This window comes from Haliaeetus albicilla, chromosome 3 (genome assembly GCF_947461875.1).
Source record: "Haliaeetus albicilla chromosome 3, bHalAlb1.1, whole genome shotgun sequence".
NCBI lineage: Eukaryota > Metazoa > Chordata > Aves > Accipitriformes > Accipitridae > Haliaeetus > Haliaeetus albicilla.
Genome location: NC_091485.1, coordinates 68,927,685 through 68,943,293, shown reverse-complemented (window position 1 = coordinate 68,943,293; position 15,609 = coordinate 68,927,685). Strand labels below are relative to the sequence as shown.

Genomic DNA, 15,609 nt, shown 5'->3' with positions numbered 1-15,609 from the left:
TACTTCTTTAATAGTGCTTTCAGCTGCTGCAGGCGCACAAAGCCTCGAATTGCCACCTCTGTCCTTCCTACCTTCTTTGGTGCCTGAGCTCTGAAGGGAGCCTTTCAAGGGATAAAGTGGAGAGTGATGCGACTGGCTTGGAAACACCTCCCACGTGTGGCCCTGGAGCCCAAGTCTCGCATGGTCCCTCTGTCTCTCTCCAAAGAGAGCAACACCAGTGTTTTGGGAGCTGTGACCCTCAGTGCCCGTGGCCTTCTCCCTCTTTGTCTTTAGATGCTCATGGGTATTTAATCCCACATGTAAAGTGATTACTGTCCCTCCTGCTTGCTCAACCTGCAGAGGTGGAAATGCCATCAGGCTGCTCTGGTGAAGTTACTCTTCTGTATATATGTACTCAAAAGGAGAATAATCTCTGCTGCCAGTGTTTAAACAAGCTGTTTTGAGGAAATTGCCTTCTTAATGAAACGCTCAGGCAGGAGTCTTTTCCTGTTCTTTGTTTTCCATGATAGCATGTAAATAAAAAGCAGTTGGGTATGAGGGCAAAGGTAAATCCTGTAATGCTGGTAGCAGTTCCCCCAGCCCTTCGTGGATGTGAGACCATCACACTTGATGCACCCTGTGGCACAAACCTGGGCAACTAAATGTGTGTTTTTGGAAGAATAGTTTGAAACGAGCGATCTTTGAACTTGTTTCGCTTCTGTGCTTGGAATGAACTTGGTCACATATATTAGGATTACCTAATACTTGGTACTTACGATTGCAACACTGCAGTGCCTGAGGTTGGATGGCCTGGTGTGTGGCTTCTTGGCTCCTTTGTTGGGATCCCTGCTGTGCAAAGCCAGGCTGCACATCCATCCTGTACCTCCTGCTGCCAAAGCAAGGCTGCAGCGATCACTGTCCCTTCAGCAATAGTGCAAAGGGACAGGGGGTATATTCTGAACTTTCAGGAGCAAAATAATCGGGTTCAGTGAAATCATGCCTGAGCTACTAGCCTTGGTTATGACACTTTCTCCAGTGGTTTTGGAGCGGTGGATTTGGGCTGGAACAGGTACAGAAAGGCCTCTCAATTAAATTAGTGAACACAGTATTGCACAGATGACTTCACCCTTCCCCACGTCCCCCTTGCTTCCTAGAGGCTGGTATGATGCCTTTCCTGCTAGCTGGCAAAGGTAGATATGTAATCAGTCTTAAAGCACTTTGCCAGCTGCAAAGGTGCCTTAGACCTGTATTTTTTTCTTAGTTAGAAGTATGATTGTTTTAAAACTTAATCCTCTGAGCAGCAATTGTAACCGATATCTGGGTGCAGGGTGGTGGGTGTCCGCTGGGTGGAGCTGGCTTGTCCCAGAATAGAGAACTTAGGACCTCTTAGGAGGCTGAATTGGCCAAGTGGAGTGAAAAAAAAGTTGTTTTTCTCCAAGTTGGCAACTTTACACTACTGCTTGCAGATATAAATGAACTTTGTCTTTTGAAGACTTCTGTGAGGCAAGTGCTTTGAAACGTGTATAAAGGAATGCTTGTATGGTTATCTATTTGGAAGAGTTATGCAGTTACATTAGCTTTGAGCTACCCTGTCACGTAACAGGGAGGTGGGGAGCACAAAGCACCTATTTAGAGATTATAAAATTTGTGCTGAACATGGGTGGTACAAAAACACTTCCCCAGCATCTTTCTCTGTAGAAAATAAGATGTTTTTTACAGTACTGACAGATAGCAGGGCTTTGTTCGCCAGCTCTTGTGAACAAATAGTGTGTTGTTGTGCCGCCTTCTCACAAGGTTGTTTCTTGGTAGGAATGTTTCAGGTATTCCTGATGCAGAGAAGGAAAACCCAGAGCTTGGAAAAGCCTGATCTGAAAACATTATGTGGCTGCAAGATCTGGTATCTTTCCAAAAGCGAGAACTTGGTACACGTTGGGCTTTTGTTCGGCCGACATCATGGCAGTCGTGTAATCTGCTGGTCAGCACTTCCTAGTGCTGGTTCTTTCGGAAACATAGAGCAACAACTTTGAACTATTATGAAAACAGGATTGTTTTTTAAGGCTATAAAAGGCATCCATCTTGTTCTTTTTGGCACAGTTTTTTTGGTCATTTGTAGTCAATGCTCTGAGTCCCTGAAAATCTGAAACTGTCCCGTGTAAACAACTTTCTTCCACAAACACTAGCTGTGGCTTTGTTCCCTGACCGCTTCTAACTGGAAAACTGCAGGGGACCTGGCTTCTTACTTTCCTCCCCTATAGGCAAAACATGGAAAAGTCTCTTGCACTTCTAGTCCCTGTTGCAGAATTGGGTGCAACATTAAGGTGCTATTTCTGTCTTAACAGAATTTGCTGAATTGAAAAAAAAGTGAGTTAGTTGCAATTGCATGTAAGTATTTTTGACCTCTAAATATTGCAGCAGCATTTATTTTCCCTCTCTGCCATGCACAACTGCTCACTGTGTAAGAATGGCAGATTACATAGGTGGCTGTAATTACAAAAATACATAACACTGTTTCTACAGTGTCACTTGCAATTGCCTGAAATTTTGGCAAACTTGTTTTTTGCTTGTTCTTTATGATTAAGATCTGTAACAGGTAAAACTTACTGGAAAACCTGGAGAAAAAGGGTGAATCATAGTGACTGCTGGGGGATTAACTCTTGTCTTGACTCCTCTGACTATTTAAGTAGCTCTGGTGCCTTGTAAACTTGGATTACAAATTACTGGCAATGGGGTCAGTTTTGTTCCTGTCCCCATGCCTCAACTGGTGGGGTTAAATATTCATGAAGCATTTCTCTAAGTTTAAAATCCCTGGTCTAATTCTTTACCAAAAATCCACCCAATTGTGTAGCTAGCAAGAAGGGTTCCTAAAATCTGAAGTGGTTTGCATGTGCGTGGACATCAGCGTTTTTTCAGCATTAACTTTCTTAATCTGTGTGTGCCACTTCATAGCTTGCTGCAGCATCCAGTGATCTTGCTAACTTCCTCACTAGAGCATCTTTGCCCAGGGAAAAGTGCATCGAGTTAACCCATGGGGCAGACTAAAAATGCTGCTGCTGCTTCCGCTGCCGGATCCTGGATACTCCTGTGGGCTTCACAGCCCTTTTTGAGCAACAGGTCATTTATGTAGACAGGGTTGATTGGCTTAAATCAGATTGAAGTCAAGAGGTGGGAAATCATGGTTTAAAGAATCAATTTAAATTCTGTTCTGTAGTTCAATGCTTATCTTCAGGAAAATTGTTAATAATTAAAATGTTTGCAGTTAACGCTTAGTCAATAATTCCTAAATGTGTTTCAGCCCTTTGGCTTGCTTTATGAGTACGCTTACTCATATGCTTCACTTAAGACAGTTCTAAACTTTTGTTAAAAAGTAACTGAGTTGTTTTATAGTTGTGTAGTTAATAAATTTCCAATTTTGTCCAAAGATGTCTAAAACCCACATGATATGCATTTCTCCAGCAGGCCAGGGGATACGTAACAAACATACTTTGACTTTTGTATTTGTCATCTTGCTGTTAAAACAGTTCTGGTATCTCTTTTGAGAACTGTTTCTGGTCATTCATCAGAGCTTCGCAGGGAACAGCCCTCTGCCTCTGGCACCTTAGCGTTGTCAAGAGAGTGAAAACATGCTGTTCTTTTTAACTCGCGGTTTGGACTGATATGGTTGCTGAACTGAGATGCCTGTTGGTCCAAATGCAAAGGGCGCACTGCACCTGCAGCACAGCCTGCTGCTCCGACTGCCGCAGCAGTCGCCTCCCCTGGGGTTTGGCCATACCCCTGGTCCCAGTTGAGCTTCCCGCAGATGAGGGCTGGGTATCGTGATGCTGGTCCTTTCCTATTGCAGGATGCAGCAGTCTTGTTCCTTACTTTGGCAGTTTTGAAAACAGCATTTCTGCATGCGCTTTGTTGGTGTCCACTTAAAGGAATATCTGTTTTACTTGGTACTATTTGTTCAGATCAGGGAGGGTGTTTCTATCCCAAAGAACAGAGCACATTGATCTGAGAGTAAAATGATGCTAATGAGTGTCCAGTTCAGTTTTCTTACAGTAAAGATCTGGGGGGTGGACAGGGAGCCTGCATCAAAAAGAAAGAGGAAAAAAAAAAAGAAGAAAAAATAAATTTCAGAGATGAGTATTCAAGCTAATTTCCAAAGGTGGTTGTGCAGATTTGGCTCTGCCTCCTTTCACCTGTGAAATGACAGTTTCCATGGCTCTCTACTGGTCCCTGCCCTGTTTCCTTCAGCATTCCCTGTTTTGAAGCTGCCAAACTTTTGTTTGATCTTGCAGCCTTAGTATTTCTTTAATCTTGTATTGTGCAGGAGTGTGTATATAAATAAACCAGGGAGGCATTTTACAAGAAATTCATAACCTTCTTGCAAAGGTCTTTTAAACTATAACCTGAGACAGTGGGTCATTGCTAGGGGGGTTGGGTGGAGCAAGATCTTTATTTGTTCCTGTTTTTAATCTTTGATGCAAGCTGAGAACAAATCTTTTTCATCTTTGCAGATATCACCTACTGACCATGTCAACAGAGTTCCAGGATGCTCACCTTGCAGAGGTGAAACCTCTGGTGGAGAAGGAGGAGGTAATTATTTTAAACCTTTTTACAGCTTATGTGTTTTATTTCAGGGCTGCTGTTGGAACTGCACGTGTGTTCTTAGATTAGTTCTAACATATCATATGGAAGAAACAAGAGAAACTGGAGATAGTATAAAAGTGTGGTTTTCAGGGTTTTTTTATTAATGCAAAACGGAGCTTTAATTATTTGTTCTTTCTTGGTCTTTGGTTTTACTCTTTAGTGCTATTCTGCTGGTGACATTTTTTCTTTTCTGAATGACAGCTCTGGGTGTCTTTAGGTATTTTGCATGATGCCAACTGGGCAATCTCACGTACATCCATCTATACCTATAGACTTCTCAGTGTAAAGATACAAACTTTGCTCTGTCAGCTACCTTTCAAGGAGGCACAGAGAACCTTTACTTTTCTTTTGGGCACATCTGAGCCCGGAGGTACGAGTGTGCCTCATCTAATCATCTCTGACTGCACTGAGCTACGAGTTACAGCCAAACCGCTACCTGGTCTGCAGCGGGCTGGGTGCGTGCAAGCCACAGCCTTTCCTCTGGGGTTGCAGTGTAGAAACATCGTAGCCTTTTTCTTGCTTAACCTTGTTGTACTTCTTTCCATTTGTTTTTTTGCACCATTTTCTTCAAAGATCTGCCCACAGCATCTGGGTTCAGTGGCTGTCTGACTTGGTGGTGGTAGCAGTACTCTGTGCTTTGGTATGTTCATGGCAAATAATTGACTGTAATACATGAAGGAACCTCTCAGCTCTTTTTCTTGAATCAAAACTAAGATTTTTCTTTTGTTCCCAATGATTGTAATTCTTGAAAATCATGTATATAAATGTGTTTTTTTTCTGGTTTTCTACACTAGAACTATTCATTGCTCTATCTGCTACTTTCTTTTTTATTCCCTACCTCTTTTGCGTAAACACTTCAGAAAATCGTTTCCACTTGTGACTGCAGTGAAACGGCTAGAGAAACTTTAAACACAGCTCCTTTGCCAAGGACATTGCATGAAAGCAGAGCTTGTTTGGATACCAGTGAATGCAGCACTCAAACTTTTCAGAAGCTAAGGTCCCTTCTTAATGCCAATATTGTTCAGTAGTAGCAAAACAAAGGAGATACTAAGCAGAAGCCTTATGGGTACTGAAATGCCTTTGCTTTAAAGTTCAGAAATATCTTAACACTGATTAACTTCCTGGGTTTCTGTAGCACGTAGATCAAAAGTTGGAATCTTGACAATGAACCCTATATGCTTTTATTCACGATGTTACCTGAAGTTTTGTCTACGTGGGAAAACTAGCACAGAGTTTGATTTCCTCTGTGGCCATTCTTAACATAGATGAAGGAAGTTAGTTAATGTGTTTTGAGAAAGTGGAAAAGATTGCCCTGAAGGACACTCAGCACATACTAAGGTTAACAGTGGAGATGGTGCTGAGTGGGTGATGCACTCTGGAGTCACGTCCTGGCTTGTTGTGATCAGGTTTCTTCTACAGCTGAGTCTTTGTTCCTGAACAGTTATTTCATATGCTGTCTATATGGATGCCACATATACTTACTCCTTTCTACTCTAGACCCCATGGAAACAACCACGTATGAAACTAGCTATGTTTAAAAGGTTGTGAGACCAACAGTATAGTAAGATTAAAACCTAGCATATTGTCTAAAGCTAAGGCTGCATAAAATGATTTCCACAAGCTCAGTCAGCTCTTTAGCTACTTGTTTTTATGTACATGACACTGCCTAATTGCCTAAAGATCATGGCTCTAGAGTCCTGCCATAATTATGGGTTGCACTGCATGAGGTCCACCATCTGAGATGATATTGCCCAAGACAGCAGTTTCATTGCTTCTCACATCTTCCATCTTGACTTTACCTGGGCTTCTGGTACTGAGTGACCTCCTTGCCAGGATCCTAAGCTTTGCTTTTTATCTCAATACTTTTTTCAAGCTTTGGCTTCTCTGTCATACTCAGCAGCTTAAGTGTTGGCTTGGCTGCTCTTACCTCTGTTTTCAGCCCTCCAGTGGAAATAGAGATTTGACTTCTTCCTTGTCTTTTAGTAGAAGGAGGTGACTGTAAGACACTTCTTCCTTTGAAGTTATAAGCCTCTTAGACTATTGGAGATGGGGAGGATGTCACTTAACTCCTTTTCTGCTGGAGGTCCTTGACATGTGTAGGAACTAATAGCGATCGCTGGTCACAGGTTGGAATGTACCTCTCTGTGTCCAGCCAGCCTCCCAAACATAACAAGGCCTAATTTTAGCTAGGATAAAACCCTTCCCACGTTCCACATCGTGTAAACAAATCCCAGTAATGACTGCTTAACTGAGTTGCAAGTGCTCAGTGCATGCTTGAACAACAGCTTTCCATCGTAGGCAGGACTGAGGTGGGCTGTTGGCTGTCCCATGGCTACAGTAAGCAATGGAGAAAAGTCCAGTTACTGCTCTGACTTGTCCAGTGATTTAACAGTAAACGAAGCTTCACCAGCTTTTGTGCTTTATTTTGCTGGTCTATAATGTTTTACTGTTTTCATGTTCTCCATGAAGATTAGTGGCCAAAAGCTTTTGGGCGAATTTTGACATTCAGCAAGAGAGCTTTTGTTGAATGAAGGGACAGGACAGCTCTTGGCTGCAGAACTGGTGGTTTAGAACACACGTGTCCCAGTGCAGATTTCTGTAGATGCAAAAGTTACCTGCATTAATGCTTTAAAATCTTTTCACAGGCTATCACTCGCCTCCTTCCAGACTTCGATGTTCAGGCAAGTAAAGCTCTTCTGCTTTTTTTTTTTCTGGTAAAAGGGGAAACTGAATTGACATTTGAGAAAACAGCAAAATGTGGTCAGAAGTGACTGCTTGCCAGAAATACTGTTACTGTGGGAGAGGGGTCTGAATGGGGCTCTAACATAGTGATGTGAAGGAGACTGCAGGAGGTCTTTTCAGACTGAAGCTGAGAAAGTTTCTTCCAAAAGGGGTGGCTGGGTTGTGAGCAGTTCTATTCTTGCTAAGAGAATGAGATTCTTCAGCAGCGGTAGTGAAAGCAAAATATTCCCCTCCCACATGGACACACACTTTCCCCAATTAATTTGCTTTCATTAGCAGTGTGCATGCATTTCCTCAGAGGAAATGTCCCTCTCCATGTATGGTTGAAAGTTTCCAAAAGATTCCTGAAGCCTGTGGAGTGGTGGAAGGCCCTAAGCAATCAATTTTGCCCACAACAGGGTGATGGTAGTTTCCATATGTTTATTTACAGCCAGAACATAAGAGTTCGTAAAGCACACCACTAGGTCAAATGGTGGCTTTCCACTTTCCCCCTGTGTCATGCTTTTGAGAGGTAACTTTCTAACTCTCTTGGCTCCCCTTATATATTATTTTATTGCCATTTGGGCTTCTGACTGAGATGTGTGCCCTTGCTGGTTCTTAAGCTGAGACTAAGGAAATGCGTGGCTGTCAGTCAGGTTGGGTTGAACAGGGAGGGAGACCAGGGAGCTTGTACCTGCCTCGACAAAAAGAGTAAGCAGTGAATTCCCTTTGCTGAGGACCAGAAGGAGTATGTGTTGGGAAAAGAGGCCTGCCGGGTGTCTTACTTTTATCAAGGGGTGTAGGGAGGGAGGTAGACTGCAGGAACAAGGAAACCTATTAAATTGTTCTAGTCTCTTGAATGTTCAGGTGGAGGTGCGTGAAGGAAATAACCCTTCTGTGCTTTGTGGCATGTAGCACTTTATTTGCACCTGTCAATGTTTTTATTCAATGTTGTGCAAATTGGTTAAAAATCCAGCACAAACTCAGCAGTCTTTTCCCTGGAAACCAAGGGAGACAGTTATCTCAAACATATTTGCCTTCTTTCAATGGTTCTTACTTCTGCAGAAAAACTGTAGTTTACATTAATCTGGCATCTTTCCCCTTATCCTTTCTAATGATGAAATCCACTGCCTGAAGTCTTGATAAATTTAAGTTGAAGTTGTCACCATGTGACTTCCTGTGCACAGCATGGGAGAAGCTTTTTGTTTAGGTCCAGATTGATCACTTGGTCTAAATAGATCTGAATCCCAGATTAAGTCTGCTAACAGGAATACTGCAGTATTTTGATTAAGAATCCAGAAGTGACCCATATTTCATTTCTATTCTTGGAATAAATTTGCTTGGTTTGTAAACCATGTGTATATATAGATTTTTTAACTCGCAGATCAAATTCTCTAAGCCTTGTTGGTTTGGTTGGTTTTTTCCATGTTTTGGATTAACTGTCACTAATCCAGAGCAGTGGTTCTTGTCATTTAGCCCTGTTCTGCCAGCTCTTGCTTTTTTAATGATCTTTCTTTGTTAGAGTTTAATCTTTGGTTGTTCTAGTTCAGGAAGGAAAAATGTGAAAGAACAGTCTCAACCCGTTATGTTAAGAACTGCTGCTGCAAAGGAGGCTTAGTTTTGGTCCTTAAAACCACAAGTACCCTACCTATGTCTCTAAGTTCTGCGGTTGATTTATGAAAGAGGTGGTTTGAAGCTGTTAGGAGAGACTCTATTGCTTAGTTCATTAGAGAAGTTCGTGTGTGGCCCTGGAGGACCCAGATCACTCAGGACTGACGCTGAAGCTCATGTGTGCTCTTAATAAGCAACCTGTCCCATGAGCCATGCTTGGGAGGAGGATGGACCTGGCCAGGGAAGGAGGTGATCAGCGCTTGGCAGGATGAAGCTTCTTATTTAGTGCCTGTGTACGGATGTCGGTGTCCACCATATCCCTTGCAACTTGCTCTGTCCTTTTGGGGACAAGTTATGCAGTGGTCAGTTAATAACTTTGGTTCTGTCACTACTGGAAAGTAGTGACTGCCTGGGAGGTGTTTTGGTTCCAAGAATAAATTTTATCTAGTTATTCGGGTTTGGAAAGAAATAGACAGATTTGTGTAAAACATACTTTTCCATTTTTGAAGGAAGCCACTGTATAGTGCAATATTGCCTTTCTGAAAGCATATGTTGTAAGACATGTATGTGGTTATTCTCTGGAGGAAAGCTTTCATGAAGTGACCAGGGGATGGCCAAGACAAGAGATGGAAGAACTGACAGCTCTGAACTATCTCTAGTCAGCACTATATGTCTGTCTGTGGCACCCACCTGAAAATTTAAGTGAAGGTTGCCTGCCTCCCAAAACCTGTTTTAGCACAGTTAGTGATAAACTGGTGCAGGGCAGCGTGCCCTGTGCTGTTTTGTTGGCTTAATGCCAAACACATTTTAGTTGTATTTCCAGTTTGATGCATTTGCCTATTTTCTAGCTTGGTAGCATTGGAGCCGATGGAGACCTGGCTCCTCGTCACTGTATATATTCTCTTAGCTTTGTGTTTCAGAAGTGAGCAGTCTGTCAGGAGACTGCTTTCTCTAACTAAGCAAAACTTTGAGCTGTGTGGCAGCTGTAGGTGGCAGAGATGAGTTTTCCCTTGCAATTCATGGCTCACGGCCATCTATATCCACCAGCCGGCAAGAACCATTTCTGCTTTCCCTCCTCCTCCTGCCTGCGAGGGCAGAAGGAAAGAGCGTCCTTACAACAGGTGACAAATCTGCTGGTCCTCATGGTGCGATGGGGCTGGGTTTCCCACTGGCACTGGTGGATGCGGTTTGGGGCGTTGCAGCATGTTACATGGATTTCCTCATCCTTTTAGGTCTCAAGGAAAGCAATAGGGGTGGTTGTGGTTTTGTACTTCTGCAGAGCAGTGTGACCCAGTGCTAATCAGACTGGGAAGAATCCCTGGGCAGAACTGTTGCAATAATCTGCTTCAGTTCATGCACCAAAGTTTTTGTTACCGGCTTCCACCTTAGCAGAGTCACTTATATTTACATCAGAAGTCATCACACTTATTAATGTACCCAACTGACACCTGAATTGGGGAACCTTTTTCTTAATCTTGCTAATTTAATACAGAAATCTTAAACAAAAAAAAAGACGAGAAAAATACCTGGAAAGGTGGGCATTGGGGTTTTAGGAAAAGCATAAGGTGACTTGAAATAACCATTTTAGAGTAGAAAAAGCAAGGGGAAAAATGCTAATAACTTCAGGGCAAAGGGGATTTGAAATCCAACATTGCAATACCTCATTAAAAGCTCAAATATTTTTGATTGCCAAGACACTGAAAAAAAGAAGTGAAAAATAGCATACGCAGGTACTAGTATATTAAATTTCTTAAGTAATATGAACTTAAAATATACTGTCTCCTAGCAATTTAAAAGCCATTTAAATCCTCTTTAAAAGCTCTGAAGCTTGTCTCAGATCTGAGGCAAGAGAAGGGAGGTGTATTTAACAGGCATAATATTATAAATTAAAGTAAAAGCATGAGATGGTAATTGAGGATTAAATATATTTGAAAGCTGTAAAGTAATCTTGATAGAATGCAGTATTTTACTTAAAATATAAAATATGGTGTTTTTAGCGAAATGTGCAATGTGTGTGTGTGGTTTTCCTTTTTAGATATCTGAAGCGTTTTGGTTGCATATCCCATGCTTCAGAAAACAACTTGTTCGTAAACATGTTCCTCAATCTGTGTCTTCCTTAGCCAGGGTCGAGAGGGGAAGGAATAAATGAGCTTTCCTGCGTTACTGACTTGCAAATTGGCCCCCCCTTTCAACCTCATGACAAAACGTCAAAAAAGTCACTTGACCTGAAAATAAAATCTACTTTAGAATGGATCAGCTCCTTCAAACTAAGATAGCCTCTCTTAAATTGCATGTATCAAAAGTATTTTTGTGTGTGTTTTTAGGGCAGTAAGATAAGACTGCACCTCTGTTAAAGTGAGAGATGTGACAGATGGTGTGTTTGTCGTTATCCTTCTATCGGATTAGTGTACCTTGGATTTTTTTCCAAGATAGTGTTTTAATACAAATCGGTTGGTGAAGAGCCTCTTACTATAATGTTGACGTTGATTGGGATGTGCTGCCATCTGTTTTCAGTGCTCTGCATTTTGAAAACATCCATCCCTACATCACGTAGACAATCTCTTGATCTTTAATAGGCTCAATACGGATGTGAAGTTGTTCGTTTGATGTCACCAAAGAAACTGGTTTGAATTGATTGTTTTTTAGGAGAACCTTTTGCGTATTTGCCATGAAGAATTCGTGCTAATGGAAAATAGTGCAACCCTCTTGAATTAGGGGAGTCTTACTGTGAACATGATAAGGAATTAAACCGATTGTTAAACTGACTGTGATTTATGCCAGTAATTAGAAGTATGATCACCTGCTGTCTCCGAACTATTTTTAGTTGACACTGAGTTTGAACTAGACTCACGCTTCCAGTTCCAGAAGATTAGGTGGAGGTCAGTGGGATGTGCAGGTTCAAGGGTCTGGCTTCACCTACCACGAACAGATTTTTTTCTTTCATGCACAAAGGAGGAAGGTCCCAAATCTTGAATGGTGGTCCCTCTCAAGAAAACATGTTCTAGATTTTGGATGCTGTTACTGGAAGGATCTAGCAATAAAAATCTGATGATACAAAATGCCTATTAGTCTCTAATTGAGGAGGAAATAATGTCTATATTCCACACTAAGCAGGAGGTGTGTTACACAATATTGCTTACTCTCATTACTGGTGTTTAGGTTGCCAAACTATTGATTTTTATGCTTTGTATTGAAAATTATGTAAGTACAGGAGGAAGGTAGAATGTGGAAAATATTAATTGCTATTATTGTTAATTGCTGTCTATTGCTACCACAAATCTCTTCTGGAGTATTATGTAATAAATAACTTACAATACCCTATTTTCTGCCAAAAATGAAACTTACGGTGACACTAGTATGATAGATGTAGGGATACTCTAGACTAAATATTGCTTGTCTACTTTGGAAAATACTAGATTTCAAACAGTTAAAAGTCCTCATTTTTGTTGTGCAGAATCATTTTGACTTGCACTAATTTTTCTAAGTCTTTTGTGTTCTTACTGGAAAGTTTAATCCTGGCTTTTTAGAAAAGAGCTTGCTTCTGATTTAATTTAGAATAAGTTTGGGGTGTTATAGCATTTGAGATAAAACCTGAAATGAAGCTAAACTTCTCAAAACCTGATGGAAGCAGCAAGAGGAAAGAGTGTACTAATTCCCAGGTTTGAAATTTGGCACTTCATACGTTGTGTGACAGTGACTAAGTTCATCTTTGATGTCTGAGCTCTATTGAGTAAGTACTTCTGGCCAAACCTGACTCAAATCCTATTTAAGAATGACATCCTCATGAATTAGTCTGTTTTGGTTTTTGTAGCTGGGCATTATGAGAGTCATAAGCCTGTGCAGGATAGCAGCTTGTCTATAAAGCCCGGTTTCCTGCTTGGACAAAGTAGAAACCAGCTAGTGTCCTCTGTCTGGCTTGCTGGATTTATCATTCTCTTTTGCCTAAAGATGGTCCTGGATATGGAGGATACAGCTTACCTGCTGAATAGTGCAGTGAGTATGCAGAGGAATGAATCTCTAAAGAGACATAAAAGCTGAGAATTAGTGTTTCAATGGAGTGTAGTTCAGATAGCAGCGATGCTCAGCTTGCCCAGTGTACAAAGAGGGTGATATCTTGATTCGTTGCTGTAATTGTGACTTAAAACTGATGTAAATGTGTAATTGCAAGGAAGACAGGTGAAATGTGGAATGGTGTTGCCTAGCATCCTTATTTTCAACAAAACGTGTGGTATATTCCATGTATCAAATTAAGGAGCTAATATTTAGATCAAATTACTACCTTGGGTCTCTGAAGACCTTTTGGGTTTTGCTCTGTAAAGATTTTTGCAGAGGCTGTACGCTCCTGATTTCTGCAGCATAGTTCTTAATAGATTTGAATTTAACTTGGGCTTTGCCTCTGGGCATTACTGCACAGAGCAAGTCAAGGAAGCCCTGCAGCAGCAGACAGTACACTGTACTGAATGACATGGATATCTGTGTCTTGTACAGTAAAAGTATTCTGGTGAAATGCTAAGACTGGCTACTAACTATATACTGCCTTGACTATTATGTGAGTGTAACGGTGCTGTAAATAAGTGTCATAAATAACGGTGCTGTAAATAAGTGTCATAAATAACGGTGCTGTAAATAAGTGTCATAAATAACGGTGCTGTAAATAAGTGTCATAAATAACGGTGCTGTAAATAAGTGTCATAAATAACGGTGCTGTAAATAAGTGTCATAAATAACGGTGCTGTAAATAAGTGTCATAAATAACTGTTGTTTTGTGATTCCCTTTACACATGTTGGCAAAATAACTAATTGTTTATACCCATCTGAAGTTCAAGTGCAAAAGAAACAAAAAACTGTTCTGTATGCTGTGGATGTTAGTATGACCCAAGTCGCATCTAACTTACATAGACATCCGATAAATAAAAGATGGTACTCAGAGGGACTTTGATTTGATAATAAAGGTGCCTGTAGCTTTAAGATCATTAAATAGTACAAACTTCTGTTATGTCAAATAATAGCAGTATGCTTCTTAACACTGCTTCTCTGGTAATCACCATGACAATGTTGTGGATATGCTGCTCTATAGCAAACTTCAGACAGTTGGGTTTATGCTCAGGTCTATACATAGCAAGCCATAAAGCTAACACATGTGGCTGTCATGTTTATTGGGGAAGGCTACTATAATCACAAGGCACCGCAGTGTGATAAATCTTTATGGCAAATACAGGCTACTTAATACTGCTTTCTTTGGGGAATAGTAGTTATTTGCTGAGTTAAAGTCCTTTTCTTAGAAAATAGAAGTATTTACTTTTAGCAACTTGCACTTTTGCAAATGCCGCCTGTCATAGTTGTAAGCTGTTGTTATTTTAGGTGTCATTGCACCAAACTGCTTGCTTTTTTTTTCCTTTTTTTCCTTACGCTGCCTTTTAATGAGGTTAAAAACTATTTAACTCTTTCCTCGGCATCTGGTTAGAGCTAGCAGCTTAAGTGGACTGGAGTAGGTAACAGCCGAATATAAAAGGTTAGCAGGGATCCCTGACGGTGGGGATGAACGGGGTGTGTTAGCAGGGGAATTGTGAAGACCCCCAGGGCTGCGGGCAGACCCTGGGATGGGGCAGGACCTGTGCTCGTGGTCAGACAGAGGTCTGCTGCAGCGGGTGTTCACTGGAGCACTTGGACAAGCCCTTCACAGATTTCCTCCTGTTCTTTGGCAGGAGCAAGATGTGGAGACTGTGCATGGCTCGGTCCATGTCACCATGTGTGGGACTCCCAGAGGGAACCGGCCAGCCATCCTCACCTATCATGACATCGGGCTGAATCGTAAGTAGACTTTTTATTTAATAGCACAGGCATGGCCTGGTTTCTTAACGCTACTGCTATATTCAAAGGTGTGGAAGCAGCGGCGGTTGGGAGACCTTTCCCAGGTCCTTGCTTGTTTATGTCCACTGCAACCTGTTAGATGGTCCCCAATTCCTCTCTCACAGCAAGTTTAATTCTCAGATATTTTATCCTCACAAAGTAAACAATTGGAATATTTCACTTAAAGGAGCGAAAGACCTCTGCTAGCTCATCGTGACTGTGTATAAATGCTGTAAAAACATCTGCAGGGGATGGCTGAGGGTGTATTGCCAGCAGGACTGAAAACAGCATTGCTGGTGCTTTGTCTTGGGTTCCTGTCTGATAACCAGTCTTATGCTGCTGTGGGTTTGTATGAATTACATGGCAAATCAGGATGACGCAATGAATGCTGGCATTGTGTCCTTAGCCAGTATTAAGAAAATAGCTTTGATAAGTGCCTTTTATCTTATCTGTCATATCCAAGAATATAATGACCTAATATCCAGATCTACTCTAATTTGTTCTTTTCACCAGTACTGTTTGCTTCACACAATTTACTGTTTCTTAATCAGTTATCAATACTTACATGCAAAAACACCTGCAGATCTTTAAAGTCTGGCTGTTGCTCGGTGGGTGGATATTACTCATAAGAAAAAAATGTTTCCTTGCCTGTTTTTTTGTGCAACTGCCTTTATTTTAGATTTTCAGTGGATCAGGGCAGAGCTTAATCTGGGTCCCATCTTTGAATAAGACTTTCTTCTTTCTGGAGTTACAAAGTCTATCTTTATGGTGAATAAACTTTCTCTCGCTTTGAAAGGGGAAGAATCTTTTCCCAAC

General features: G+C 41.3%; 1 protein-coding gene across 3 annotated transcripts in view; it reads left to right on the top strand.

Annotated features, from left to right (window-relative positions):
* NDRG1 (N-myc downstream regulated 1) overlaps window positions 1-15,609 on the top strand; it is a 75,713-nt gene that overhangs the window by 44,390 nt on the left and 15,714 nt on the right. For 2 of the 3 annotated variants that reach the window (XM_069780098.1, XM_069780099.1), the window contains exons 2-4: window positions 4,479-4,557; window positions 7,257-7,292; window positions 14,649-14,754. In XM_069780098.1, coding sequence (XP_069636199.1) covers window positions 4,479-4,557; window positions 7,257-7,292; window positions 14,649-14,754 — 221 coding nt within the window. Of the gene's footprint in view, window positions 1-4,478; window positions 4,558-7,256; window positions 7,293-12,789; window positions 12,937-14,648; window positions 14,755-15,609 lie in introns of those variants that run through there. The other variant, XM_069780100.1, reaches the window with a different exon arrangement.